General features: G+C 43.5%; 2 protein-coding genes across 3 annotated transcripts in view; one reads left to right on the top strand and one right to left on the bottom strand.

Annotated features, from left to right (window-relative positions):
- Nucleotides 1-10472, bottom strand: part of YDJC (YdjC chitooligosaccharide deacetylase homolog) — a 21785-nt gene extending 11313 nt beyond the window's left edge. Inside the window, exons 1-2 of one of the 2 annotated variants that reach the window (XM_067539897.1) lie at nt 10131-10472; nt 8049-8227 (exon numbers count right to left, since the gene is read on the bottom strand). In XM_067539897.1, coding sequence (XP_067395998.1) covers nt 8049-8212 — 164 coding nt within the window. In that variant the 5' untranslated portion in view covers nt 8213-8227; nt 10131-10472. Of the gene's footprint in view, nt 1-8048; nt 8228-9755; nt 10012-10130 lie in introns of those variants that run through there. The other variant, XM_067539896.1, reaches the window with a different exon arrangement.
- Nucleotides 9472-27318, top strand: CCDC116 (coiled-coil domain containing 116). The gene is made up of 5 exons (XM_067539895.1): nt 9472-9478; nt 17342-17516; nt 18609-19220; nt 21939-22793; nt 26367-27318. The coding sequence occupies exons 2-5, from the start codon at nt 17457-17459 to the stop codon at nt 27294-27296; spliced, it is 2457 nt and encodes an 818-aa protein (XP_067395996.1). The 5' UTR covers nt 9472-9478; nt 17342-17456; the 3' UTR covers nt 27297-27318.

Below are 27318 nucleotides of genomic sequence, written 5' to 3'. Positions count from 1 at the left end.
ATTTCACTGCAGTATGGTCAGACTGCATTATTCACTCAGTACCTTTCCTGTTTGTTTTTCACCAAAGGAGCTTGAGTTATTCAAAGATGCCTCACCTCTGAGCCCAGCAACCTCGCTTATGAACCATATCTTTAAAATGCTCAGATCAAGGTGTTTCTAAGGTATGCTGCTAATTTTTCAGACAGGCAGCCTCATCAGCGATAGTTCTGTGACTTTCTTTGAGTTTCTAGGTATGATCCAAACAGATCAGCTATTATTTTGCAAGCACTCAAAGCAAACTGATTTTTATCAAGCCACTGGGCTGCACTGACCATATGAGCTGTCGTCACTGTTTGCACCAGGGTTGCTGAGGTCTGAGAGAAAGGGATTCGTTTATCATCACGGATCAGCGACAGAAATATTTGATTGTGAACACGTTTTCCTGTTTATTATTGGGGCAAAAATAGAACAGTTAAGGCACTGAGACTTAGTTCACAGGGACATCAAGTGAGTTAGCTACCAATTGCACAATGCTCCCAAATAGTACTATAGAAGGTATTTCAAGAAAGAGGCAAACCACTGAAATACACTATCAGGTGCATGGAGTCTGACAATTGCACTGTGTAAGATAAACCCAGGAGAAGAACTAGCTCCAAAGCCAGCTAACCTAGCACAAGGACTCAGGAATGTCAAATATGAGGAAAGGTTGAGAGAGCTGGGCTTGTTTTCATTGTAAAAGGAGGCTTTGAGGAAACTTCATAGCATGTTCCAAAACTTTGGCTAAGATCAGTTGACTATCTGATAAGTCCTCTATCGAGGAACTGTATTCTGCCCTGGCAAAAGGACTGACTCTCGGATCTAACAGATACTCCCCCATGTTAACTAAACTGGATGGAAAATGCAACCAAAAGTAATAACTTTTTGGCAGTGATCTGCACTGTCATGAGGAAGACAAGGTTCTGTTCATGATCCCAGGCATGTGTTCTCCAGGTCAGTGGAGTACAGGAGTATGGTTGTGTTCTCAAAAGTCTTTATGCATCATCCAAAGCAGTGATAGAAGAGAAGGCACCCCCCTGATAAATGCAAACAAGCTCTAAGTTGCTCTAAGTTGCATGTCACCGAATAGCAGTGCTGTGTGAATTCTATTCTCTTCCTTTATGAGTAAACTGACTCCCCGTTGACATCCTGTTTGTATCCCTATCTTGGAAACCACCAGCTGGCTGGGCTTGTCAGCTTTTATTACAAGTGGTGACATGAGAGACAAAAATACCTGCATGCAGATGTCACATCAGTAAATATCCTAGCGTCTGACGTAAGGGAAAGCAATGCAATGGTTAGAAGAACTTATGCCAGCAGAGCACCTCTTGATTTCTGCTTGGTAAATACAAATACATTTACACAAATGAGGTTGTTGCATAAGAGTTAGTCACTGCCTCCCTCTGGCAAACTTTAAGATCTGGTCAAAGAACACATCTAATTGTCATGCATCTTGTCCTTGTTTCTCTTCCTATTATTTTTTATGACAATGCTTCTTCTACAGAGACAAGGCTTCTTAGGCCTGATCTACATTAGAAAGTTTTGCTAGTATAGTAATGTTTGTTGGGGTGTAGTTTTTTTTTATAACCCTTCTATATCGGCAAAAGCCCTCATGTAGACTCAATTCATACCAGCAAAATAGTCTCTTTTGCCATTTGGGGAACTTGTATAAGATATACCAGTAAAAGCACTATTTTGCTGAAGTAGTCTGATTGAAATTAACTATAGCAGCAAAAGCACACTTTTGCTGGTAAAAGCTGCACCTACAGTAGGAGGTTTTGCTGGAATAGCTATACCAATACAGCTATACCAGCAAACCCTCCTAGGGTAATGTCAGTGGTTTGCCTTTAAGACAAGCCAACCTCAGCCTTTTCTATCACACACTAACTAGCCCCAGCTGATAGTGACATGGCAATTTAATGATCATTAGTGACCCCAGCTGCAGGAAATCATGAACTACTACTTACATAGTGCTAGGAGGTCAGTCTGAAGGAGAAAGATTACAGAGCAGGGTCAGGCACTTGTGGGGGTGGGAGCTCTGAGCTAGGGCATCAACAGGAACAAAGTCAGGTAGAAGGGCCCCCAGGGAATAGGTTAGGCTCCTGTGGGGGAAGATGAGCTAGGGATGACAAGGAGCAGGGAGATGTCTAGGGGAATCTGCTAGGAAGGCAATGAGAGAAAACCTGCTAAGACAAGAAGCAACAAAGGGAGAACTGTGCAGGAGCAGGTTAAGCTCCTGAGGAAGAGTCCACAAAAACACTGCAGTGGAGTCTGAGAGGGTGGAAGAATTATTATTTGGACATTTAGCTTGGACTTGCAGTTGGATGTTTGCTACCCCAGAAGGGGACTGAACTGTGTGACTCATCCAGAGGCCTGAGCCACAAAAGAACTGAAGAGAAGTGGATAGCTTCTAGGAGGCCCTGGAGACATTGCACCCTGATACAAGAGGGTGCTATGAAGACTGAGTACACTACCTTGCAGGCAGACAAGACCTTATTCCGTGCTACCCCCTTCATTTAAAGCTTGAGTCATCACAGCTCACTGAGGTGGTGTGGTTAACAGTCAGATGAGTGTGTGTCAGGAGCAGCAGAAATCTTTCCAAATTAGGTCAATGTCATGCAGGAAGATCAGCATGATATCACTGTTTACATGTTTTGCAATTAGCACTGATGAGGAAGGAAATGAAAACACAGAGGGTAATTCAATGTGTTTGGTTAGAATTTTTCTTCTGTGTGTCCCCAGATGTAGTAGGGGCTTTAGAGTTTGTGCAATTAACATTCTGCATCTGAGCTACAAAAACAAATGAGATTATGAAAGACCAGCAATTTCCATTTCACAGTGTTTAATTTTTCATCTAATATTTTGGTTTCAGCAGCACATAACAGACAAGGGACATTGATGTTCAATCACAATTGAGCTGTCTAACTAAACAATGTAGAAAATACTTTGGAAAATGTTTAAAAGACTTGTATATTTCCAGTAAGGATAAGATGTTGGAATTGATCTATGTAATGCAATAAAATAACTTAAGAATAGCAGGCCTGAGTCTCCACACCTCTGTAATGCCACTGATATCAGTGGAGTTACAATTAAAGGTGATTGATAAATCTTTTTACAAGTCTCACAACTTTGGCCTTCTGTGCTGAACAGCCGCTTAACAGGCAAAGAGAGACAAGACATTTAAGTTGTTTTTCTTTGACAAGTTCTGCAACATCCAGGCCTTGTTCTGATCACCAGTTCCTGCTCTGATGAACACAGTTGGCCCACAAGCCTGCTGCAGCACACAGCCGGACCAACCAGTGGAGAGGGCAGGGATTCCCCTTAAGTACGCTTCAGTTTCTTAGATATTTTTGTGTCCCATTGGTGATTAATACAGTGAAACCTGCACTAAGGGCCACGTCCAATAGGCAAGCCTTAGTTTCAGTGATATCTCTAAAATATCCCTAAGCTTTCCAGTGTGAATTAATTTGACCTTCAGTGAAAGTCCTGTCTACATCAGGCAACCAAGTTTTGTTGGCCCACTGGGTGGCTGTCTGAAGCCAGGCTTCATTGTGCTTTTTTATATAACTTTGCCAAAACACCCAATATCCTCCTGTGACTCTGGAGATGTCCCCAGTTGGGGCATGATAGGAATTGCCACACCAGACTGGGAGCCAATATTCAGAGCAGGACATGATGAGGGGCCTAACAGGAAAAAAGATGTTTCAAACTTTGAATGTGTTGACTCCTAGGGGCATTCAGGTTGTATATTTCTTTTCAGACTAGTAGACCAGCATCTTATTTCTTTGAGGACATATTTATTCAGTTTCTTAAAACCTGCAAACATGGCTATGGACTAGTGTCTGGTGAACTATGGAACAAAGAACAGCAGTAAATAGTAAGCCAAACAATACTGAAAACTGGCAAGCTATGTGTTGTGAGACAAAACCAGAATACAACCCTAACAATGGTACAAAACCCCACCTCTGCAAAGGGACTTTCTCTATGCAAACCTCCTCCCATGCAACCAGCTGAGAGTAAGACTTTAATCAGAAAAATGTGAATGAAAATTGGGAATTGTTTAAGAACACTTTACTAGATGCCCCAAAACCCACAATTGAGGAAGATGGCTGTATTGGTTTAAAAAAACAACCCAGCTTAGAGGAGATGTGAGGGCAACAGTACAAAAAAAATAATATGCAACAAATGGAAGAAAGGGTAAGTTGACAGTAATGAATATAAATCAGAAGCTAGGAATTTTAGAAAATTGATAAGGAAAGCAAAGGGACACGAGAGATTATGGCCAACAGAGCTAAGGACAGTAAGAAGGAATTTAAGTATAGTAGGAACAAAAAGAATCCTGACAATGATATTGGTCCATTACTAGATGGAAATGATAGAATTATCAATAATAATGCTTAAAAGACAGAAAAGTTAAATATTTTTGCTCTGTGTTCGGGGAAAAAATGGATGATGTCATATCATTTGATAACACTCTTTCCATTCTACTAGTATATCATAGGATGCATAAACAGGAGAATCTTGTGTAGGAGTAGAAAGGTTACTTTACCTCTGTATTTGGCACTGGGCGACTGTTGCTGGAATACTGTTTCCAGTTCTGATGTCCACAGTTCAAGGACAATGTTGAAAAATTATAGAGAAGAGCCGTGAGAATGATTTAAAGGATTAGAAAACATGCCTTATAGTGACAGACCCAAGGAGTTCAATCTATTTAGCTTAACAAAGAGGAGTTAAGGGGTGACGTGATTACACTTTGTAAGTACCTAGATGGGGAATAAATATTTAATAATGTGTTTTTCAGTCTAACATATAGATATAACATGATCTGATGGCTGGAAGTTGAAGCTACACAAATTCAGATCGGAAATAAGGTGTACATTTTTAACAGTGACGATAATTACCATTGGAACAACTTACCAAGAGTTGTGGTGGATTCTCCATCACTGACCATTTTTAAATCAAGGTTGGATGTTTTTCTAAAAGATCTGATCCAGGAATTATTTTTGGGAAGTTCTATGGCCTGTGTCATACAGGAGGTCAGACTAGATGATCACAAGAGTCCCTTGTGGCCTTGGAATCTATGACTAGGATCAGTGAAAGTGAAGGTGGGATCTGCAAAGCAGTGCTGTGAGGGGTGGGAAACCTGATATTTGCCAAGTTGTCTTTCTCAAAACTGCCCAATTTCTGACTGCAAAGGCACTTCAAGTTAGTATTAGCCAGGGCAGCCCTGCCTTGTGCACAGGAATCATTATGTGCTGGCTGTTTGGCCTCCAAAGACTGCAGATGTTTGGGGGAATACAGGAGCCATCCATGTCCATTGCGAATAGCATGCTGCGGGCTAAATTTCATGTGGACCCTGCTGACGTGCACTAACGGTTCCCTAGTGCACTTTGCTCTATCGCGCTTTCACACGGGAATAGATCAAAGTGCAATAGGGACCTTTGATTGCATGGCAGCAGGGTCCACATTGACACTTAGTCTTCAGCAGAGTAGATTCACACCCCAGCTAGTGAGAAACTAAGTATTCGTTTAGACAAACCCGTAGTGTTACACAAAAAGAAACAAATTCCCATCAAAAGGGATTTTACTCCTACTATTTCAGTGCAGGATGGGATGCTTAATAAGAGACATCATTCCTTCACTCAGATATCACTCTTTTCAGAAGAGCCCTCATTTATTTGTGCTCAATTAGCTAAGCTTTGCCATCATCTGATAAATTTGAGGCCAGTTACTTTAAGGCCCCTTCTCTAAACCCAAAGCTAAGTTCAAAATGTATAGGCTTCACCGAGATTGTTGTCGATTATCAGGCTGAAAACTTCACAATGGAATTAAGATTGCAAATATTTGCCAGTTACTTTATGGGCTGGGATGGCAAACCCATGAAAGAATGATGTTGTTTTCTCCCAAAAGCCACAGAGCATTGAAAAGCCTCAAAATTGACAGTAAAGCTTAAACTTCAAAATCTCTAAACACAAGAGTCTGGAATTATACAGATAAAGTTACACAAACAATGCGGATTCTGTCCCTGTCCCCCTTTTCCTACTCCACACACCTGCTGTGAGATGACAATATTTTGGTGCAGGATTCACTAAGGACTTTAAGACATTCACAGAGTCAGGGTTGTTAAAAATCAGGTTTCTGACAGAAATCTGGCTTGAGCCTTTATCTCCGAGCAGCTAGCATCTCATTCAGAGGAGAGAAATAAAAGGGGTAATTTACATAATCAGAAGCTACATTTATTGTGGCAACAAGCATGAACACTACCTGAATTTGGCTCTCCTGTGGGAGTTAACACTTTGGAACATTATAAACACTAAGGCCCTGATACTACTAACATTTATGCACATGAATATTATTGAATTAGATGGGACTACGAAAGATGCTTAAAGTTACTCACCTGCATAAGTGTTTGCAGGACCTGGGCTACAGCTATTCAGTATTAAAAGGTTTCCAAGGCCACCCAGCTTGTTTTCCCAGAAATGATTTAAATCAATTTCACACATTTAGAATCCAAAACAATCCCTGTCTGTTCTAATAAAAAAGGGAGGGAAAAGGAGGGCTGTAGTTTGTACTGTCAAATGTCCCTCCAACCCTGCTCTAGAACACGCATTCAGATGACCGTATACATGCTATGACCTGGATTCAATTATGCCTTTTTAAGCTGCAGTCACATGACCTACTTTTTGAATACAGATGGGTATGTAACCAGAAACTAGGCCAGGTAAAGTCTATATTTAAAAACCTGCCAGTAAGTAGGGCTCTAAAGGGCTATAATACCAGACTATCACCAGAGCTCCAGGGTTTAAAGCTTTTCATGGTATGTCTGTATCTTGGTAAAATGTTAGCCAAACCTCACTGTTTTACACTTGATTTTTTTCTAGATTACATTTCCCCTAACACTTCCTTCTGCCTGATCTGCTCTCTTGTCAACTGTTGCGTGTCATTTCTAACAACAGACAAACTTGCCACTAATAATTCGTCCCGCCTAGGCAAAAGCAGCATGGACTGAAGAGACTTGGAGGCTGAACTCCCATATTGGCATTAGAGAAGGTCCCTGGCTCAGGGTTGAGAGATAGGAAAGCTGCGCTGGTGCCACCTATGCTATGTCAGATCAGTAGCTGGAAGACCAAAGTCTCTAGGGCTGCCAACTGGGCCCTTCCCTGATTGTCAAATACACTGAAGACATTCTTGTCTTTAAAATACAACTACAGTTATACCCCCCCATGCCAGACACACGCCACCCTCCAAGCATACCCAAACCTCTTCCAAAGATGGTTCTGGATGCGCCTAGAGAAATAGCATGAAACTGCTAGTATAAAGCTGTCCCTTGTGAGCAACTGGCGTTTGGAAATGGGAGACAAGGTTTCAGAATCCCAGCAGAACCCTCTTTTTAAAAAAGTGCTTTTTAATTTACTCAGTGCTTTCTAGGTTCAGCTCACTGAGTTGCTCTATTTTTCAGAAAGTACTTCTCTTTTGAAGTGCTAGCCCAGTCTGGAGCTGAGGTATAAGCTGGGATTTACCTTCTAAATGAGTTACAAATAATACTTCATATTAAAGGATTTGCTGGGTTAGCCAAGGAACCCTGTACATACCATGTGATGTGATACAGAGCCAAGTGTAACAGTGTCTCTTAAAGACACTAAAACCATAGACTGGATTTATAGCTCATTATGACAATCTGTAACCCACTAACCAACCCTCCTTTGTCCTATGACAACAGTGAAGTTAACTGCTCACTTGACCTTCAATGGACTCTTGCAACATGTTACCTCCTTATGAGAAACAATGTTACACCTTGTGTTTAGTTGTGACACTCTGAATACCTTTCCCAGGACATGAAGAAGAGCTCTATGGAAGCTTGAAAACTTCTCTCCATCAACAGAAGTTGGCCCAATAAATATGACCTCACCCACCTTATCTCTCTATGCACTAAAGGTGCATTAGATCTATTTTTCCTGAACAAGCCTGGGAAAGCTGAGTTTTTCCATTTGACTATGAGAAGTGGTATGGATTCGCTGAAGTAAGTAGCTCACCTTCTTGCCAGCTGTGCTGCTTCTGGTGCAGTGCTGCCATTGACCAAAAGGGAAACATTGGAAACTGCTCCAGCCAGGAAACACTCCACAATTCCTTGGTTTCTCCTTGGGCAGTAGCCAAAGTCATCTCCAGTTACAATCAACTTCACTCTGGGCTGAAGCATCTTTAGGGGTCAGCCCTGACAGGAAATCAAAGGAGACAAGACCAAAGCAATGAACATAGTAGCACATTAAAGGGCTACAGGAAAAGGCAGACTCACGTACAGAATGAATCAAAAAGTAAGCCTGCTTCCTGCCATGACTCAGTTGTTTACAATAATGACTCATATACTTGCACGCTAGTTTCACCTTTACTGTAATTGTGACACACACACACACCCAGTACTCTGCCCCTCCCTCTGTGCCAAGATCAGCCTTGTTCACTTTTTTATTCAGGGAAGGAAGGAGTGTCCTAATGCTGTATTACCCAACTGGATTAAGAGTAGTTTTTCCAGTTTAAAAGGTCACTGGTTTACATGGAGATTTAAATTATCTGGGTCAAAATCCTTTTATTTCTGGACTCCATTGTATTGAGCAGCTAGTTTACAGTATCTGAAGAGGCAAAACATCAGGAATGTAGATCTCAGACAATCATAGAAGAAATTAAACTGTTAGTTTATGTTAAATGACTGACTTCTTCCAATAAAAAAAATCTCAATGAAAGTCCAGTCCAAAGAATGGTACATGCTGGTTCCAGGCTCTGTGTACACTGGTTGAATTCTGCAGTTATTCCAAAGAAGCAACTTGAATCCTCTCCTACATCAGGGTTTCAAAAAGTAATAAAAAACAAAAACAGAAACCCAAAACAAAACTGGACAAGGGGAAGGGGTTACAGTCTTAATTTCCTCACACTGCCTCTCTCCTTCCAATTTGCATGCCTCCTCTGATGAAGAGTAAGCAAGGGAGGTTCCTTCATAGTGGTATTTGTGCTTTTCTGTCACAGAGCTGAGTCTTGTTTAACTGATGATTGAACAGATGGTGTTTGTTCAGCATTTGACATACAGGAAGCTGTGAGAGCAGAGCATATCTTAGGAGTCAATCAGACCCTCTTCCCCCACCCTTTTTTTCACCCCCTCTTTTGTTCTTCCTTTCTTCTCTAGTCTCCGTTTAGCAGCAGCTCATCATCTCTGTGCCTCTGTTCCGGAGCTGGGGCTCCAGCAGCAGGAAGGGGGCTGCAGCGCTGTGCTGGGAACAAGCAGGAAGTGTGGAGCCCTGAACCGAGCAGCGGAGCAGGGAGCGAACCAGCCAGTCCGCGCAGTGCGCGCTGCTGACGGGGGTGGGGAGGAGGTGGCGAGCGGCAGCTGGTGTGTTCAGAAGCTCACATTCATAAGGGCTGCCCACGACCGGCAGGGCCGATGGAGGCGATAGAGCTAGGCGAGGTGTCCCGTTTTGTAAGTGGTTTTTCAGTGCAATCAACCTGCTCGTTCACAGGGCCCCGCTGCTACATCAGATCAGACAGCAGCACAACCCCGCGGCGCACCGAGCCGTGCTCCGAGAGCTCCTCACCCCCGCTCCGCACCCCGCCTGCAGCGCCCGCAGCCCCGTCCCACGGTCCCTGCGCGCACGGCTCGGCTCGGCTCCTCCGGGCCCGCAGTCGCCCTCCCTGCGCCAAGGGGACCTCCCCCCCCGCCGGGGCTGCGGAGCGCTGCCCCCGGCCCAGGCACTTACCGCCGGCGAGCTAGGGCCCGGTCTGCTGCTGCAGGCACCGCGGCCGGCCCAGCCGCGCGGGGTCGGGCACCTGCGGGGCGGGCTGAGGGGCCGGGGCGGCGGGGTGGACGACCTGGGCTCCCGGGCCTGGCCCGGGCTGCCTGCAGCCGCCCTCCTGCCCTCGCACGCCGCCTGCTGGCGGGCCGGGGAGCTGCCCGCGCGCGGCCATGGCCGCAAGGGAAGGGACCGTCGCCGCCTTGTCCCGCGCCCGGCCGAAGGGCGGGAAGGAAGCGCGCGCGCGAGCGCGGCCCGGCCGCTGCGGCTGAGTCAGGCAGGCAGAGTCCCCGGCACGTGCACGTGCCCCCGGGCGGAGCCGAGCAAGGTCCCTGCACTCACCCATCATGAAGCGCCCGCCCCGCCGCTGGCAGCCGCTGCTGCGGCGTCCATGACACGCCAGTCTCGAGCCAGGCGCCTCTGCAGTGATGCGCCGCGAAGGGCCGCGGCTCGGGCTCCGCGGCAGCCGGGCTGTGTCTGGGGCGGATGCGCCCCGCAGTGGTGAAAGGGGGCGGCAGCAGCGCGGGTTTCCAGGGCCGGCTGGAGCGGGGGGCGCTGGCAGATCAGCGGGCGCTAACGGCTCCCTGGGGAGCGATGCGCCCGGCGCTGACTGGAAGAACTTGGCAGGGCCGGGGCACGCGGGTGTCAGCTATGGCGTGGCTGTATGCAGGGCTGTTGAAGCTGAGCGTCCCTCCCAGGATATTAGAGACCAGATAGGGGAGGTGAGACCAGCTTTTATTGGCCCAACTTCCGCTGGGAGCTTCTTCAGTGCCATCCGTCAGCAAAATGCCAGGTGGGACAGACTGTGTAGGGCCCATGCAAGGTAGCATGGTCCATTAACACCGCCACCTGTTTCATCCTCACCCATAACAGTTTTACATTCAACAATAAACACTTTGTCCAAACCCTGGGCACAGCCCTGGGTACTAGGAGGGCTCCCTGCATGCCACTGTTATGTTAAATCCTTGGAAAGTACCTGTATTCAGAGAGAAATCAGCAGGGAACACAGAGAGATGCAACCCCCTGAAAAGTCTCTATTGAACTACACTACAACCAGCCAGGACTGGCTGAGCTATCCCCTAATAGTCTAACTCCATTGCAATGGCAACAAGCTGAGCTCTGTTGCTATGGCAACCTAGGCAATAAGGCAAGACACAAAATACACAACATATTCCTCCCTCTTAATGAAAACGCCCATTTAATGGAACAATCACTAAACTAGGGAATGAGGGTAGACTTCCTCATTGCCCTGCTAAACCCGGGGGATTATTCTATCCCATAAGGTGGGTTTACCCTAGCTAACAATCCAGCCGTTGAGGAGGTCTTTTCTCTCTAGGTGGATTACGGTGGACTTCTGGTGTTCTTGCACCGGAAGGTGTTATTGGTGCAGGTCTAACAATGGGCTCAGGACCTATAGCTCGAACAGGTGAGGATGTTGTAGCTGCTCGAGCAGGGGAGGGGGCTGTAGCTGCTGCAGAGGTTGAAAGAGAAGGAGAGTCAGGAACAGGTGACTCTTGACTCAATATCTCACCTGTAATGCTGAGGTCAGGCAGTTCAACGCGAGATGTGTCCTTGGGTCATGTATGACCTGGCAATCACTGATCTACATGCTGCCACCAGGTGAGATCATCTGCAGTCTGGACAGTGTAGGAAACAGGTCCTATTTGGGCACTGACTGTAGCAGGGACCCATTTAGCTCCAGAAGCATAGTTCCGAGCTAGGACAGGCTGTCCAGGACTAAAGACTCAGTCGTTTGCTCTGTGTGCACGTCTGATGACTTGGTTTTGCAGTTGACGTTGCACAACTTGTCATGTTTTGGCAAGTTTCAGCAGATCAAAGCAAGTGCGCAGCTGTCGTCCCATCATTAGAAAGTCCGGGGTGCTTTGGTCGTAGCATGAGGTGTGTTTCTGTAGGATAGTAAGAAGGTGTCCAGATGCTTTTGAATGGACGAATGTCCCCTGGCAGATCTTAAAGCTTGTTTCATGGTCTGCACAAACCTTTCAGCTAATCCATTGGTGGATGGATGATACAGTGCTGAAGTGATGTGATGTATCCCGTTTGCTTTCATAAAATTTTCAAACTCCTGAGAGATGAAGTGTGGTCCATTGTCACTCACAAGTTGTTCTGGCAGACTGAAATGACTAAAGATTTCATGCAGTTTCTGGATAGTACTTTCAGCAGTAGTGGATGGCATTACAGAGACTTCTGGCCATTTAGAGTGGGCATGCTTCCTTCAAATGGGCCAGCAAAATCAACATGCATACACTGTCATGGGTTTTCAGGCCCGTCCCATGGGTGTAGGGGCACCAACTGAGGCACTGACATGAAGTACCAGCTCTTGCCTTCTCTTCAATGGCACTGTCTAGGCCGGGCCACCAAAAGTAGCTTTGTGCAATTTCTTTCACGCACACTATTCCACAGTGACCTGAATGTAGCTGTTCTAACATCTGTGATCTCAGTAGTGGTGGAATAATGACGTGCATCACCCACAACAAGCAACCAGAATGGATTGATAACTCCATCCTCTTGGACATGTAGGAAAGAAGGTCAGATGAGACCTGAGAGTCCCGTAAAGCTGTTCCATGCATCACTAGGTCCATAACTTGGGACAGTATTGGGTCAATACGAGTTGCCTTCTTTACTTGAGTAGCAGTGATGGGTGTGTTCTCTACCTGTTCAAAGTAGATTTCTTTCTGGCCAATATCTTGATGTTTTACTGGTAAAGGCAGCCGTGAGAAGTGTGAACTTCCATCCAAACAGGTACTGGTGAAATTTCCAAATTCTGAAAACAATTCCCAGTGCTTCACGTTCGATTTGGGCATAGTTAGTTTCTGCTTTGCTTAAGGTGCGTGAGGCAAAAGCAATGGATCTCGTCTCTTCCAAAGGCGTAATGTGTGACACAACCACTCCCACTCCATAAGGGGAGGCATCACAGGCCAACTGTAGAGGTAAGGACGGATCAAAATGAGTCAGAACCTCTGAATTTAACAATGCGCGTTTAGCCTTGTTAAATGCAGTATCACAGGTTCAGTCCACTTCCAGACCTTGTTCTGGCCAAGGAGTTCATGTAGTGGTTTTAGTAGTGTTGCTAACTATGGAATAAACTTTCCATAATAGTTCAATAACTAAAAAAGAGTGAAGTTGGCTTACGTTTTGAGGAGGTGGAGCTTCCAAAATAGCCTTGACTTTTGCAGGAGCCTTACGAAGGCCAGTAGCATTTATGATATGTCCCAAATATTCAACAGAGAGCTGGAAGAATTCACATTTGTCTTTGCAGACTTGCAGGCCATACTCTTTCAGTCTTTGTAGGGCAGCCTCCAAGTTCTTAAGATGATCCTCCTCATTCTTTCCAGTGACCAGGATGTCGTCAAGATAGCACTGGTCTCCTGGCAAGCCACTCAAGATCTGGTCCATAGCCCTCTGGAACAAGAATTCCTGGGGACTCAGGACAATCCTGGAGGGTTGGTAACCCTACCTGGACTTGTTATTGACTGAGTGTTTAGGAGCTAAGGAGCAGTGGGCTTTTTCTAAGTCTGCTTCTGTATCCAGGTGTTAAGAAAGGATCTCAAGAGGATCTTACACAAAAATTCCACTGGCCTCCTCTTTTCCACATCCTCAAAGAACCCAACAACCCTCAAATTATTTTTTCTGGACTGGCCTTCTAGGTCATTGATTTTAACTTGTAGCTTTCAGATCAGACGTTGTTGGTCTGTAGTGATCTTAACAGTCCATATAATTTTCTAAGGTAGAGTTTCTAGTGTCTGCCTCTTCAGTTTTGGAGGATAGCCCCTGCCAACTGACTTGGTGTGCTGCAGTTATGGCTTTAATTTCAGAGAGATCCTCTCATATTTTCCTTAGCAGGATCTGTTCTTTGGATAGCTGCTTTGGCATTTTGTAGATTTGATCCAGGCCTATTGGCACAGAGCTGTCAGAGAGCCTCTGATTCTTTGCAATTTGTGGGAAGTCCAGGGAGTATGAAGGGTTCAAAAATTGATCTGCTTGCTACTATGATGTTAAAGAGCAGGATGAACCACCCAGAAACAAAAACTGGTTTTGGCTTTTGTGGTTTTACTATAGCAGATGTTGGTGGTTTTTAATGGGGCCAAGCAGGAGCTCCAGATCTAGGCAGCCATTTTTCCCTGCTAGCTCCCAGAAGTCCCCAGTGTGTCATCTTTAATAAAGACCCTACAACTGGAATGTTAGCTAACACTTCTGTTGGAGCTGCATGAGTCAGAAGAGAATTCAGCTCACAGTTCTAGAGCTGGGTTGGCTCTGCAGGGATAACAGGAACAAAGAGCAGTCACATCTTATTCTAGTCACTAAAGTCAGCTGATTTAACACCAAATACACAGAAGCAGCAGACCTGTGGAATAAGAGGATGAGTTCAATGGTAGTTAGGCACCTCAATACCTTTCAGGATCTGGTCTTTAGGGTGTGAGCCAAAGACTATTGAAGTCAACAGAAAGACTCCCATTGACTTGAAAGGTCTTTAGATCAGGTTCTTAACCAGGTGTGTAACTTTAAGCAAGTCCTATTGAGCTCATGGAATTAAGCTGAAGTCACTGAACTCAGTAGGATTACTTGCATATCTAAAGTTGCTTATGAGCTTAAATGTTTTCCTGGCTCAGAGGCTACCTCACTTTCCCCAAAGTTCAGTTAAACTCCTGATTACATAATAGCATTGTTAAGGGTTTCCTGCATTTTGGAAGGTCATTTGCAAACTATTAATGCTGCCAGCAAGGTGGGAAATCTATTTGTCTGTACATGTTGACATTAAAATATATTTTGTTTTTCTGTTTCCTCAGCTGCTGTGAGTTAATTGTTCACTTGAGATCATGGTGGTTGCTAAGTGGGACATGGTTTACTTTTCCCTAGGATAAAATTTGTTTGAAATTAGTATGTCTCATAAAATACGAAAGATATTTTAATGAAATGATGTGAGACCTGTTTTTAAAATGATAGCAAATATAATTTTCTTTTCTTATCCAGTCTCACAGTTTACAAAATATTGCATGATAGTTTAATGGCTTCTATAAGAATTTTAAACCTCTTCATTTCTCTTATTTTTAATTCCAGTAGCTCTGGATGCAGAGACCATTTGGCAGTGCCAAATCATCTGTCATTATCTAGCGCTGTGATGGAATCTAAATAAAATTAGGAGTAGAATTATCAAAGAAACATCATTTCTCCAGGAACTGAGAGCCTGGTCTGTTGTGACCATGTTTCATACAATTTGACAGGAAAGGTGAATTCCAGTTTTTAAGTGAGAAAGGAGAGCATGTTTCCCTATTCCTAGGGAGTGCTTTTTGAAACAAATTAATAAATTAATCACATCAGATAGAAAAAAGAAGTATGGCAGCCCAACAACACCAGTCTGCATGATATGGTGACTGGGCCTGAGTTTTGCCTATATTGATACAGCTTTTGCTGCACTAGTATATATCAGTCTGAGCTTCACATGCTGAAAGTCCTGTGTGTCCCATGCTGTATATGATGGTTGTTTTTAAATGGGTGCTATTATACATTCAGATGCCTCTTAAAGGGCATAGAAAGCAAAGGGTTCTGGATCTAGTCCCTCTACCATTGGAGTAAATGGCAAAGCCACTATTAACTTTAATGAAAGCAGGTTAGAGTGTTTTTACAGTACCAAGCTGATGATTTTGTGCTCACCACACATAAAAGTAATGAGCTTTGAAGCAACTGTGGTATATAAGCCAGCTGGTAGCTCATCCACATTGGGTGGGTTAGTGGAATTTTGACAGTAGAGGTAGCCCATACACACGCCTTTCTTCTTTGCCTTTCCTCATCTTTCCTTCCTCTGCTGCTCTTGCATTGAGGCCCTAATTCAGTGCTGTGCTTAAGCCTTTCCGCAGATCACTGATGAGTAGTGATAATGCAACTCCAGAGGCAAGTTGCACCTTAAACAGCTTTCCTCTTTCCCCTGCCTGTTCCTCCATTTCTCACTGTTTCACTTGTTTTGGCTGAGGGGTACTTACATAAGAGGGAGGTCACAGCCAAGACTTCTTCCTTCTGTCCCCTCTTCTGATCCTCCCAGCATCTCCCATCTTGATCTTCTTTTCTTTTCAGCCTTTACCTATCCTACTCCTTTCTCCGCCTTTTCTTCACCTTCTCCCTCTCCTTCCATGCTGGGAATATCCTATCTTGTGATAGGATTGTGACATCAGAGGCAGTTCTGCCCTGTTCCTTTCCTTCTCCATTTCTTTTCTCCCTCCTCGTTGTTTCTCTCTCTCTTCCTTTCACCAGAATTGTCACATCAGAAGGAAGTCACAACCTGGAACAGCTCATGGATGAATGATGGCATGGTAACTAGAGGCCACCAATGCGTTTCCCAGGCCCACCCAATCCTTGCTCTTTGGTGGAACTGCTCAAAAGGAGGCCAGTTGTCACAGTGTTTTTATGATAAAGATAGTTGTCTACAAAGAACTGGATTGCAACCAGAAAGTCTTTTCACATAGGCCTCCATAACGAATATGTCTTCAAGTTCTCATGTGGGTCATTATCTGGTCATGACTTTTGGTCCCTAACAGATCAAACCTAATTTGAAACGGTGTCTGGGAGGTGAAAGGCTGCATTTTCCTTCAGCCATCCATTTTCCTCAGCCTCACTTCCTAGATTCACATGGTGGGGCTCCACTGATTTCAACTGGAGCAGGATCAAACCCTATATACATTTGTCTTTGGATATATTTACAAACCTTTAATGCACGACTATGAAGCCTTTTATTTTATGCAGAATATTTGTTATTATTTCTGGAGACTATTAAAGAGAGATGATTGTTAGGATCAATGCAATGAGAGCTTGGAATTGCTTTTTCACCAGCCAGGTCATGCTATGTAAATTAATGGAATCCTCTATGCAAATATATGGAATCTTTTGTACAAACAAATAGAATCTCCTACATAACAATCAGTGAGGAAGACTGCTTGGAAGAGAGGGTGGGGTTGTGATGTGCTTAGCTCGCTGGCTTTTATCTGAACCTTTCAAGTCACGTTTCTCCCTCATGACTGCAAGGTCTTGTCCACTGAAACTCTGCTGACTTTAGAATTAGGCAGTTTCCATATTCAAATCTTATGGCACTGAAAGATACCATAAGAAACCAAAGTCCTGGATTCCACACTCTCTAATTGCCCAGATAGTTCAGCTTTTACGAAAGTAGCTGTAAGTATTAAACACAGCTGGAAGGAGTAAATCATGTGGTAAGAAATGTCCTAAGATATTTGATAACATTTTGATGTTTTAAATTTGCTACAAGGGGCTAAATTCTGCTGTCAGTTACACTGGGGTAAATCCAGAATGGCTCCAATTTACTCTGACACGGTTTTACTGCCCTTGTGACAGATTCATCTGATCTAGAAATCTGCTTATATTTTCTTCTAGACTTTCCCCACATGGGATGAGTGTGTGGAGGGAGATGGTTGGGTTATTTGACAGCTGGTGTGAAATCCTGGCCCGACTGTAGACAATGGCAAAACTGCTGCTGACTTCAACAGGGTCAGGATTTCACCAGTGCTGTGTATCTCTTATCTCTGGAGAGCCCTTCTGTGTGGGAAACTCTTTCCAGAGTCCTGTGCAGCTGCAGCAGGAGCAGGAGGAGGAAGAAGGAGCTGCAGGCAGGAGGAGGCGGGTAGTCGCTGTCCTTTCAGCACCATGGTGGGCCGCTGCTACTCAGGCTATTTGGCAGATGATGAAGATCTTCAAGGAGCCCAGGTAAGAACCACAGGAAGAGAAAACATCCTCTTGGCTTGCATTTCTAGGGACACATCCTGCCATCTGTTTACTCAGTGGGGGTTGTGGGGCGCACTGGGATAAGGATTTCATTATTTAAACTAACACCACCACAGAGAGCAGTGACTCTGGGCTGTGAAACTCCCCTAAGGCCTGCAACATTTTCCTACCAGGAGTCATCCCAATAACCTTTTATTTCTAATCCTATGAGAAAGAAGTGAAGTTGCTGTGGTGTGAAAAAGGTGTAAAGGGAGGAAAATCTGGCCTGCTATATTTTGCCCATGATATTCTGTCCTCCTTGCTGTAGGTAACTCATATGTTTGGGGTGGGGCCTCAATGTGGGAGGAGAGAGACAACAAGTAGCTTTCAAAGAACAGGCTGGTTATTACAGCTCCTTGGAATGTCTATATTAACGCTTCCTCAGCTGAGTTATATGGCTTCCTCTTCTGGACTTATATAAACTTTCAACAAACCCCGTGAATGTATCAGGCTGGACACTTGGCCCTTCTATTTCTGCAACCAGTTTAAGGATCACATTCAAAGCGGTTCACCAGAAATAACGTTTAAACTTCTTTCCTTGAAAGTGAATATTAGAATCACAAAAGTTAGAGCTAGCAAAGGAAAGTGTCAAGCTCAGAGACAGGAGATCTGGGTTCTCTGTTCCCAGCTCGCCACTGACTCACTGTGTGAGCTGAGGTAAGTCATTTAACCACTCTGTGCCTCAGTTTCCTCATTTGAAATATTCCTTTCTCTTAAGGGGTATTGTGAGGTTACATTCACTAATTCTTGTGAAATCTAGAGATCGTGGATGGAAAGCACCAGGAAAGTTTAAAGTATTCTTAAATGATTATTCTATTATTAATCAAAGATTTACTAAATAATCTAGTCCTTCCTACTGCACACGCAGGATTATACCATGCAGTGTAATTTCTCAGGCTTTACTATGGAGTTACAATAGTGACTCTACAGTTAAGACTGCAAAAACCAATCTACTTTTTCACTGTCTCAAGCAATGGGGCTTCAGATCTTTCTAGGCTCCTCATTAATGACACTCCTTGCTTTGCTTGGTTACAGAGAGACAATTCCTCAGACAAGCCAACTGTCACCCAAGTGAGAAATACATATGACTGGAAAGCCCTGCTGAAACCGCCTTCTCTCTGCAGATGCCAGAATCCAACTATATCGTCTTACTTTACAGATGTTTCAGCTTTTAGCGCATTTGAGAGTGACAATCAAGGGGAGAAAAAAGGGAAACAGGATGATCCCTTCTCTAATTCCCACGGGGCTGCACAGGAGTTCTCCAACTTTGTGGACTTCTTGGTCGACATGGATGCATTAGACAGCCTCCAGGAAATCATGGAAGAGGCAATCCGGAAAATAAGTGAAGTAATAATGGAGGATGAGGAAGGTTTACTTGATTTCAAAGAGGATGTCAGTTCTAGTCCAGAAAGTGAGTCTTGGACCTTCTCCCGTCGAAAGCAGTGTGATTGTTTCAGCTCCAGTCATTATCCCTCCACATCCAGCTCAGAGGAAGACTGCAAAGAATGTCTGAAAAGCAAGGTCAGGGATAAGCTGGGCAGTAAAACCAAACTCCAGAATCAATGCATGCTGGATAAGTTTGTAGCCCGAGCCCCAAAGGAAGAGACGAGGAGGATGGAGGAAGTGGCTAGGATATTCCACACAAAGGTATTTCTGCTCTTCTCTTCTAATTCTCTGGGCACTAGGACTCTTTTCCCTAAGATCAAAGTAGGAAAGAAAGTACTGCCCGTTTTTATTTGACATAACTTTTATAGCATCAAAGACTTACACAAGCAGCAAAATCCTGCCCTTACCAGTGAGTGCCACACTGGCAGGGAAAGAGATAAGGATCAGGGCCTGCTGTTTCCCCAGCACAAGAGCCATTCTGCAAAAGCGTGGCGAAATGGCTCAGGACAGGCAGCTGTCGAGCACATACTGTTACTCCTTTTCATACTCACCTGGGTACAGGGCCCAAGCATAATTTTTTCGGGCCCAGTATAAACTTGTAACAGGGGCCCCCCACACACATACCCATGGGGGTTGCAGCCTGGGCTGGGCCCCCAAGGGCCTCTGGGCCCCAGTAAAGTGTATCCTTTTCCTCTCCCCCATGTGGGGGCCCTGCCTGGGTAACACATGCCAAAGAACATGCATGCTCGCCAGCTGGGGATTTGGCCATGCCATTAGTCAGCAGACCATGTTCTATGAGGTCTGTGCTGTGCTTGCTGTGCAGACAACTGCCCCACCCTAGTGCTCTATGGTGTGCTAGCTGCTGTGTAGAAGTGGGAGGTAAGAAGTTCCTTATGTCCTGTTTGTCCATCCCTCAGCTAGGTTACTCAGTAGCACAGCACTGGATTTGGCCCATAATGTACCACATACCTAATCCATATGCATTTATAATCCTTTGTGTATCTAATTAGCCTTCTGCATGCACCAGGGCCATGAACATATATGCAACTGCAGTAAGTGCACATTCAAAATCTGGGTTCAAATGCGCACACATTTTCGTGTATACATGCAGTTGTGAATACCTGCCATAAAAGCAAGCCAAGTCCAAATTCCAGCTGAAATTTCATCCTGAACTTTCTCCTTTGGGCTTTGTATTAATCTACAATAAAGGAATTCAGGGCATATGTGTTCCCCCTGTTTGAAGGACATTGCATTATCTAGGCATAATATGGTGAATTCAGAATGGCATAGCCACCTCTGAAATGAAACACAATATAAAAGAATCTAGCTATTAAAAGAGCCATGACTCCTCCGCACCAAAGCTGTGTATTGAAGATACAGTGAAACCTGGTTTATGCCATCAGCCAAGGAACCATAAAAAATCATTGCAGACTAGAGAGCTAACAAATTAAGGTACAGAATTGTGCTAGAAATATCTTATAGTTATTGCTCAGAGAGCGGGGTTATTCGGGGTGGATGAATTCTGGGTTCTGTTCCAGGTTTTGAGGGAAATGTATTCCAGTCGTTACAGACCGATCTGCCCATCCCACCAAAAACTGACCACTTTTGACCTTGCAGCCTGTTCTTGTCCCAGTCTCCCCCACCCATCCTTGACTCTTCATGCTAGTCTTCCCCCTCCGTGCCAAAGCACCATGTCTCAGTTCCAGTCCACTTCTCCATAGCTCGTCAATCCAGTCTTCCTCATCACCAGGCCTGGCTCCTCACCCCTCTGTATTCCAATTAGGCTATTTCCTCCTCCTTCTCCTTGCTGTCTGGGTGACAGAAGGGGGACCACTGTGACCACATGAGAAGAGAGAGTCTCCCTGCTATCAGTTCATATGCCCAGCATTACAGCAGCCCCTGGCTCCCACAAGGAGCGATTGATGGGAGAGTCCTTTTCAGCTCCTGCATTCCTGTGTTGGAGCATGCCCACTGCAAAAGGACTGTTTGGAGAATTTAGCTGCCAGACTCTTAACAAGTCTCTGCTTCACTTACACAAACTGGGATTTTCAGAGGCTCATAACTTGGCCAAATTTGGATGCATTTTAATGGGGATAGCAAAAGGCATGTCCCTGACACCAAGGTGACTCATCCCTTGCTGGACAAACTTCAAGTTCCTTCTCCAAAGCATGAAGGTGCTAGATCTTGTCAGTGAAACAGCTGTATGAATTGTTTAATATGGGCAAAACAGCACGTTTTTCCTAATCTGGTTCTGAGAAATGAACCTTTTTTGTTGAAACTTTCTAAAAACAATTCAGCCTGAGACAGACACCTAGCATGGAAAATTTCAGCCTGAGTGGTTAAAGTTTGGCAAAATTGTAAACCACTGAAAACAAGGTCTTATAATAGAAAAGGTTGGGGCAATCTTACCCACTGGAGATAGACATGACTGTAGGTTTCTTTGGCTCTCCAGCTCCCAGCCTCACTAAGCACAGTGTGTACTGTCTCATGTCACCATGGAAGGCTCCCTAGTCCTGGCTTGGACTGCACAGTACACACTTTGACTATGTGTTTAATTCCACCCTAAATGCAGCCATTTCACGGGAATGTTCTCAGAAGAGTTGTGTTGCATCCAAACCAGAAAATAGGCCTCTCTGGTTTTGGATCCATCCCAGAACCAATATTTGAAAAGGACAGGTTCAGATACAAAGGGGTTCAGATTCAAAGGCCCAAATCTAAAATGGGATTTGTCTATTTAAATCTTACCTCATTTCCTTCCTTTGCTACAATATCCTAATGCTTCCTTTTGCAATATTTGAAAAGGACAGGTTCAGATACAAAGGGGTTCAGATTCAAAGGCCCAAATCTAAAATGGGATTTGTCTATTTAAATCTTACCTCATTTCCTTCCTTTGCTACAATATCCTAATGCTTCCTTTTGCTTTCATCCATTACATTATTACTCTTTTCAGATCTTCACATTCTTTTTGTTCTGTTACAGAGTGTTACAGAAAAATCAGCTGAATATTATTTCCGTCAAGAACACTTTCACATTTGGGCACAACTGGCAGAGTCTTCTGTTGGCCTCCATGAACAAGCTACATCAGATTTTTTCTCTAAGATCAAGAAGAAAGATAAGTTTCAGCTTGAGAGAGAGTCGTCTTTTGATATTAAACACATAGAAAAAGAAATCACAAATGTCCTGAAACGACCCACTCCATCTGATATTCCTCTCTATTATCCCGGTCAGCAACCATTTCAAACCCTTGATGTTTCAGAAGAAAATAAATTATTCTCTTCCCTTCAAGATATTATAAATCAAGCCATTCTAGAATTATTGAATGCAACAAAGAAAGATGGATCCCCTTTATTTAACATGGCCGATGATTCTGGCATTACTGGCAAATCCCAACCACCTGGTGATGATTTGAATGTAACAAGCCTTTATGAAAAAAGTTCTGGAAATATAGATGAGTCGACTCAAACAGCTTTAGAAAATGCAGAGGAGGGAAAGATGGAGGAGGAAGAAACAGAAGAAGGAAAGATATTAAAAGAATCTTCACAAAAATCAAAACATGGGCAACGCTCACGTCATAAATCCAAGCCAAAATCACCACTTGAGAAACCTCCACCCAAACCAAAATATGTACCACCCCCACTCCCTAAATCGAAGCCTAGGGCAGCAGCTGAGGCACCTCTTCCCAAACCAAAATATGTGCCGCCCCCACTTCCTAAATCCAAACCTAGGCCGCCAGTTGAGAAACCTCCACCCAAACCAAAATATGTGCCACCCCCACTTCCTAAACCTAAGCCAAAGAAACCTGCAATGGTAGAAGAGGAACTTCCATTTTCCCAGGTACCTTTTCTTTTTTAGCTCAAGCAAAATTATTTATGATCATATGTCTGTGAAATGCTTGAGTATTATTATTATTTTATTGTGCTTGGTGCTATTTCTCCCTACTTCATGGTGTATAAGGTCTATTTAAGAATCAGGGATGAATTAACTCATTTTGCCTAATTTCATACCCACTTGAACAGTGTGGACTTAAAACTCAGATTCAATCATTATAGAACTGTGTTCAATTTAGGAGAGTTCACTGTGGTCACTAAGCAGGTCCTATACTGCAACCTCTCAGGACTAGAACTGTGTGAACAACTGATTTTTTGGTTTGCTGGCAGTTCTGAAAAATTGAACAAAAACTATTTTGTGTCAACCCTAACCAAAATTTGTTGGAATATACAGCGAATCAAAAAGTCAGAAACATTTTAATTTTGAATTGAATGAAACTCTTTGTTCAACCCAAAGTTAAACATTTCATTTAGATTTTGGACATTTTAAACTTTTTTTTTTAATAAAAGCAAGGGAAATTTGGAAACTAAGGGCAGAATTCACAAGGGGACTTTGGAACCATTTACAAAATTGAGGAAATGGTGTGTTGGTGGCACCTTTCCCCCTTAAACTTCATATCCCAGTGCCTAGAGCACTTACTTGGGATGTGGGAGACTCAGTTTCTAATCCCCACTCTGGAGCAGGGACTTTGGTAAATGAGAGCAGAACCTGGTCCAGGTAAAGGGGAAGGGTGGGGGGCAGCTCCAGTGTAAATGAAGGGAGGAGCTGGCTTTTGGTGGTGATGGTGGCGACTTTTAGTGTCATATTGGGTTTAATATTAAATGGCTAGTTTTTCCGTATGAAATTTTTAAACAAAGGCCCTGCTTTTGCAAGGATCTGCATGTGGGCAGACTGCTGAGTTTTTGTAGTGCCCCAATGACTTCAGTGGAGTCGGTTGAGTAACTTGCAGGATATTAGCCTAAGTTTGCATTTAAGGCTAAATCCTACTCCCAACTGGAGGTTTACCCTATATCAGGGATTCCCAAACTGTGGTGTGTGAGCGTGTTGGAAGTGGTACACTGTAACAGGGTGGTCTGTCCCCTCTAAGGAGTGGTGGGGACTAAGCCTGATGCCAGACAATCTCTGTTCCATCATATGACCCCTTTAAAGAAACAGGTTTTCAAGGGAGTAGCAGATTAGCTGGGCAGTAGGATCACGTGTTAATCAGGTACCTACCTCCTTAACATGATAAAACCTAGATGTTAGGTGACTCCCAGGAGGAGAGAGAGGGTAGGCCACTTGGAGAGGAAAATTACAGGAAGCATCAAATCAGGAGAGAGGTTCCCTGGGATCATGTGACCTAGAACCACAAGGGAGCTTGGCAAGCTAGGGCAGCCTGCCTGAATCACACCACAGCCTCACAGAGGAGGGCTGTGGGGGCCTACCTCAAAGGGAAGAAATGAATGTGAAAGGCAATCCAGAGAGGCCAGGGACAGTACATACACACATGGCACCAGAGCTCACCTGCACTCCAGCTGGAACCACTAACATAAGTCTAACCTCATTAGAGCTGGGCAAGAAATGTTTTTCACATCTCATGAAATTTTTCGTTATTTCAAAAATGTTCCTATTCCACATCAGGACAAAACTGAGATCTTTCAAACCTTCTCTCTCATCCTCTGTCTCTCACGCAAACACTCACATAAAACTGTCCCAAAACAACAAAATGACAAACCCCTGCCTCATCTCAGTTTAGCCAATAGCCTGTGAACTGGCATTCACCTGTGTGGTGGGCGACCCAGGTTCAAGTCCTGGTCTGAATCAGCCCGACCAAGGATTTGTACCTGTGTCTTCCACACCCAAGGTGAGTCCCCAGGCCACCGGCTATTCAGTTGGTGGGTCTTTCTCAATACTTTCAGGTGGAATTGTTCCATGTAGTATAAATCAAATATGCACTGGAGCAGGGACTTAACTTTGGTCTCCTACATTTCAAGGAAGTGTCCTGACTATCGGGTTATTTTGGGGTTGGTCTCTCTCTCAGTCTGGTTTTGACCAGAAATTCCATCCTGGATTTGCAAAATCTTTCCCAGAAAAAGTTTTATTGAAACTGGTATGTTCTCATGAAAAGTTTCAATTTTGACAAACTGGCATTTTCTTATGAAAAATGGTTGTCAGAAAATTCTCAACCAGCAATAAATCTCATGGCCTCTAACCCTTCCACCCAGAATACCTCAGGCAAACTCTCTTCTCTTCTGATTTGTCCCAGGCAGATCTCCACCATTCAAATTCAAAACTTATTTTAGTATGAATCCATAAATACTTAAGTCTATTAAGGCTAAAATAAATAAACAAAAAAAATGTACATGTAGTACTTCAAACATTAGGGTTTTTAAAAAAGTGTACACATACCAATAAAATTTGGGCACCATTGCATTAGATTTCAACTGGACCAAGATTTGGCCATTAATTAGAATCAACATTCATACACCACCCTTAAGTCAGAATGTCCAAACCTTTCTATAGTTAAGTTTAGTAACGTTAATGGTCATTTACAGCTGATTTTACTTCATTCCACCTCCTCTTCCTCATACTCTTTCCTACATACAATGCAAACCCATTCATATTTTAGTTTGAGCTGAACTTGGAGTTCATGATTTTTTTAAATTAGGTCATATTTGTTTATCTGTCCCTACTGCAAAAGGCTTTTGTGCCACATTCTTAGAAGAATTAGTAAATATAAAAGGATTTGTAATGTCAAAAGAGATTGGGAGGAGAAAGGAAATCCCTCACAAAACAAACTAATAACTAAAAACCCTAACAAATAAAAATGTGTCCAAACATATGAACACTTTGACTAAATGGTAGAAATAATGGTTTCAGCTCAAATCCAAGTGATTGGTGCATTGTAGCAAAACTACTTCACATCTGCAGCATTACTAGACGAAATAACAATGTCTGAAAACAAATTCTTAGTCATTTTCTGATACAAATATATAAAGAAAAGTGTTCTAAGAAAATATGTAGAATATCACATTCGTGGAGATCACAACAAGCCAGATTTTTAAAGGTGCCTAACCCACATTGAAATCAATGGGAAATAGGTGCCTAGGCACTTGTGAAAATCCCACTAGGACCCATCAGCATCTTTAAGGGCCTAAATACCTTTAAAAATCTGGCCCAAATGTTTAGCAGATATTGCACTCCCACTTTCAAATAATGAAAAGGAAATCAAATAAATCAAAACCAAAATTTGGATGATTTCCTTCACATTGGATCTGCTACAAAACATGCACAGTTGATAGGCCACATGCTATTTGCAGTTAGGCTAATGTAAATCCAGCCTAACTCCCTGATTTCAATTTACACCTAACAGAGAGCAGAATTTGGCCCAAAGGGCTTGATTCTGCTCTCAAACTGGTATAAATCAAGACTAATTCCATGGAACTCAATGGAACTATACTAGTGAGCGGTTGCAGAGTTGGGCCCTATATGTTTAAAACACTGTTAACTTACTAAATTTTACATTTAAAATGTTGGTATTAAATAGACGTTTTAATTAATAACCTTTTTTTCTGTTTTGCTCACTGAAAATACGGATAGTCTACTGCTCATTTTCTTCCAAGACATCTGTTTCACAGACAGATTTTTCAAAAAGATCAATCAGATGGACGCTTGAAAGGCAAACTTTACAGAAGACAAGAGGAGATTGTCGACTTCCTTGTTGAAAATGCAGCCAGACATGTATTGTACAAATATAACTATGAAAAGTCACTGTCAGAGAAACTTGGGTTTATATCAGTCCCTGTAACAAAGGTACTCCTTGAGATAATGTTTGGTTTTAAGAAATTAAAGGGCAGTGGCATAAGGTTATCATCACAAATTGACTGGGCAGAGGTATATCAGCAAGTACATGCAAAAAGACCCCCTAAACCCCAAAAGCTTCGTACAAAGAGTGGTGACAAAAAAACTGCGCATTCTAAACCAAAATTGATCATGGGCAAAGTAAAATTAACTGAAAAACCCACTGAACAAAATATCACTTCTCTGCCAGAGATAACTGAAATAGTACCTCTAAAATTCCCTGATGATATACCACAAAGTGGAGAGGATTCTCAAGGTCAGGATTCTGTTGTATCCTTAAGACAAATGTCATCTTCTAGAAACACTGTCACTGATAGCCAGAGAAAATTATCTGCTGTTTTACTGGACACTGAGGGCCAGAATTCTATAGAATCTCCTAGGCAATCCTTGTCTTCTCGAAGGGCTAGCATCACCAGTGAGAGCAACAGAAAATCACCAACTGTTTTACCTGACACTGAAAGCCAGAATTCTGTAGAACTTCTATGGCAAGCCTCATCTTCTCGAAGGACTAGCATCATGGAGGAGAGCAACAGAAAATCATCAACTATTTTACCGGACACTGAAGGCCAGAATTCTGTAGAATCTGTAAGACAATCCTCATTTTCTCAAAGGACTAGCGTCACAGGGGAGAGCAGCCGAAAATCATCAACTGTTCTCCCCAAAATTTGAAACTCTTACCAGTTTAAAATAA

Source organism: Emydura macquarii, unplaced genomic scaffold (assembly GCF_026122565.2).
Source record: "Emydura macquarii macquarii isolate MOO-44397 ecotype Brisbane River unplaced genomic scaffold, CSIRO-AGI_Emac_v2 contig_554, whole genome shotgun sequence".
Lineage (NCBI taxonomy): Eukaryota > Metazoa > Chordata > Testudines > Chelidae > Emydura > Emydura macquarii.
The sequence above is the reverse complement of the archived record's forward strand: the minus strand, read 5'-3'. Positions and strand labels throughout refer to the sequence as shown.

What these genes read in the sequence shown, in the direction of transcription:
- CCDC116 (XM_067539895.1), top strand. Translation starts at nt 17,457, where the DNA reads ATGGTGGGCCGCTGCTACTCAGGCTATTTGGCAGATGATGAAGATCTT. An exon ending in AAGATCTTCAAGGAGCCCAG is followed by an intron (nt 17,517 to 18,608) that starts GTAAGAACCACA and finishes GCTTGGTTACAG; the next exon opens with AGAGACAATTCCTCAGACAA. An exon ending in CTAGGATATTCCACACAAAG is followed by an intron (nt 19,221 to 21,938) that starts GTATTTCTGCTC and finishes GTTCTGTTACAG; the next exon opens with AGTGTTACAGAAAAATCAGC.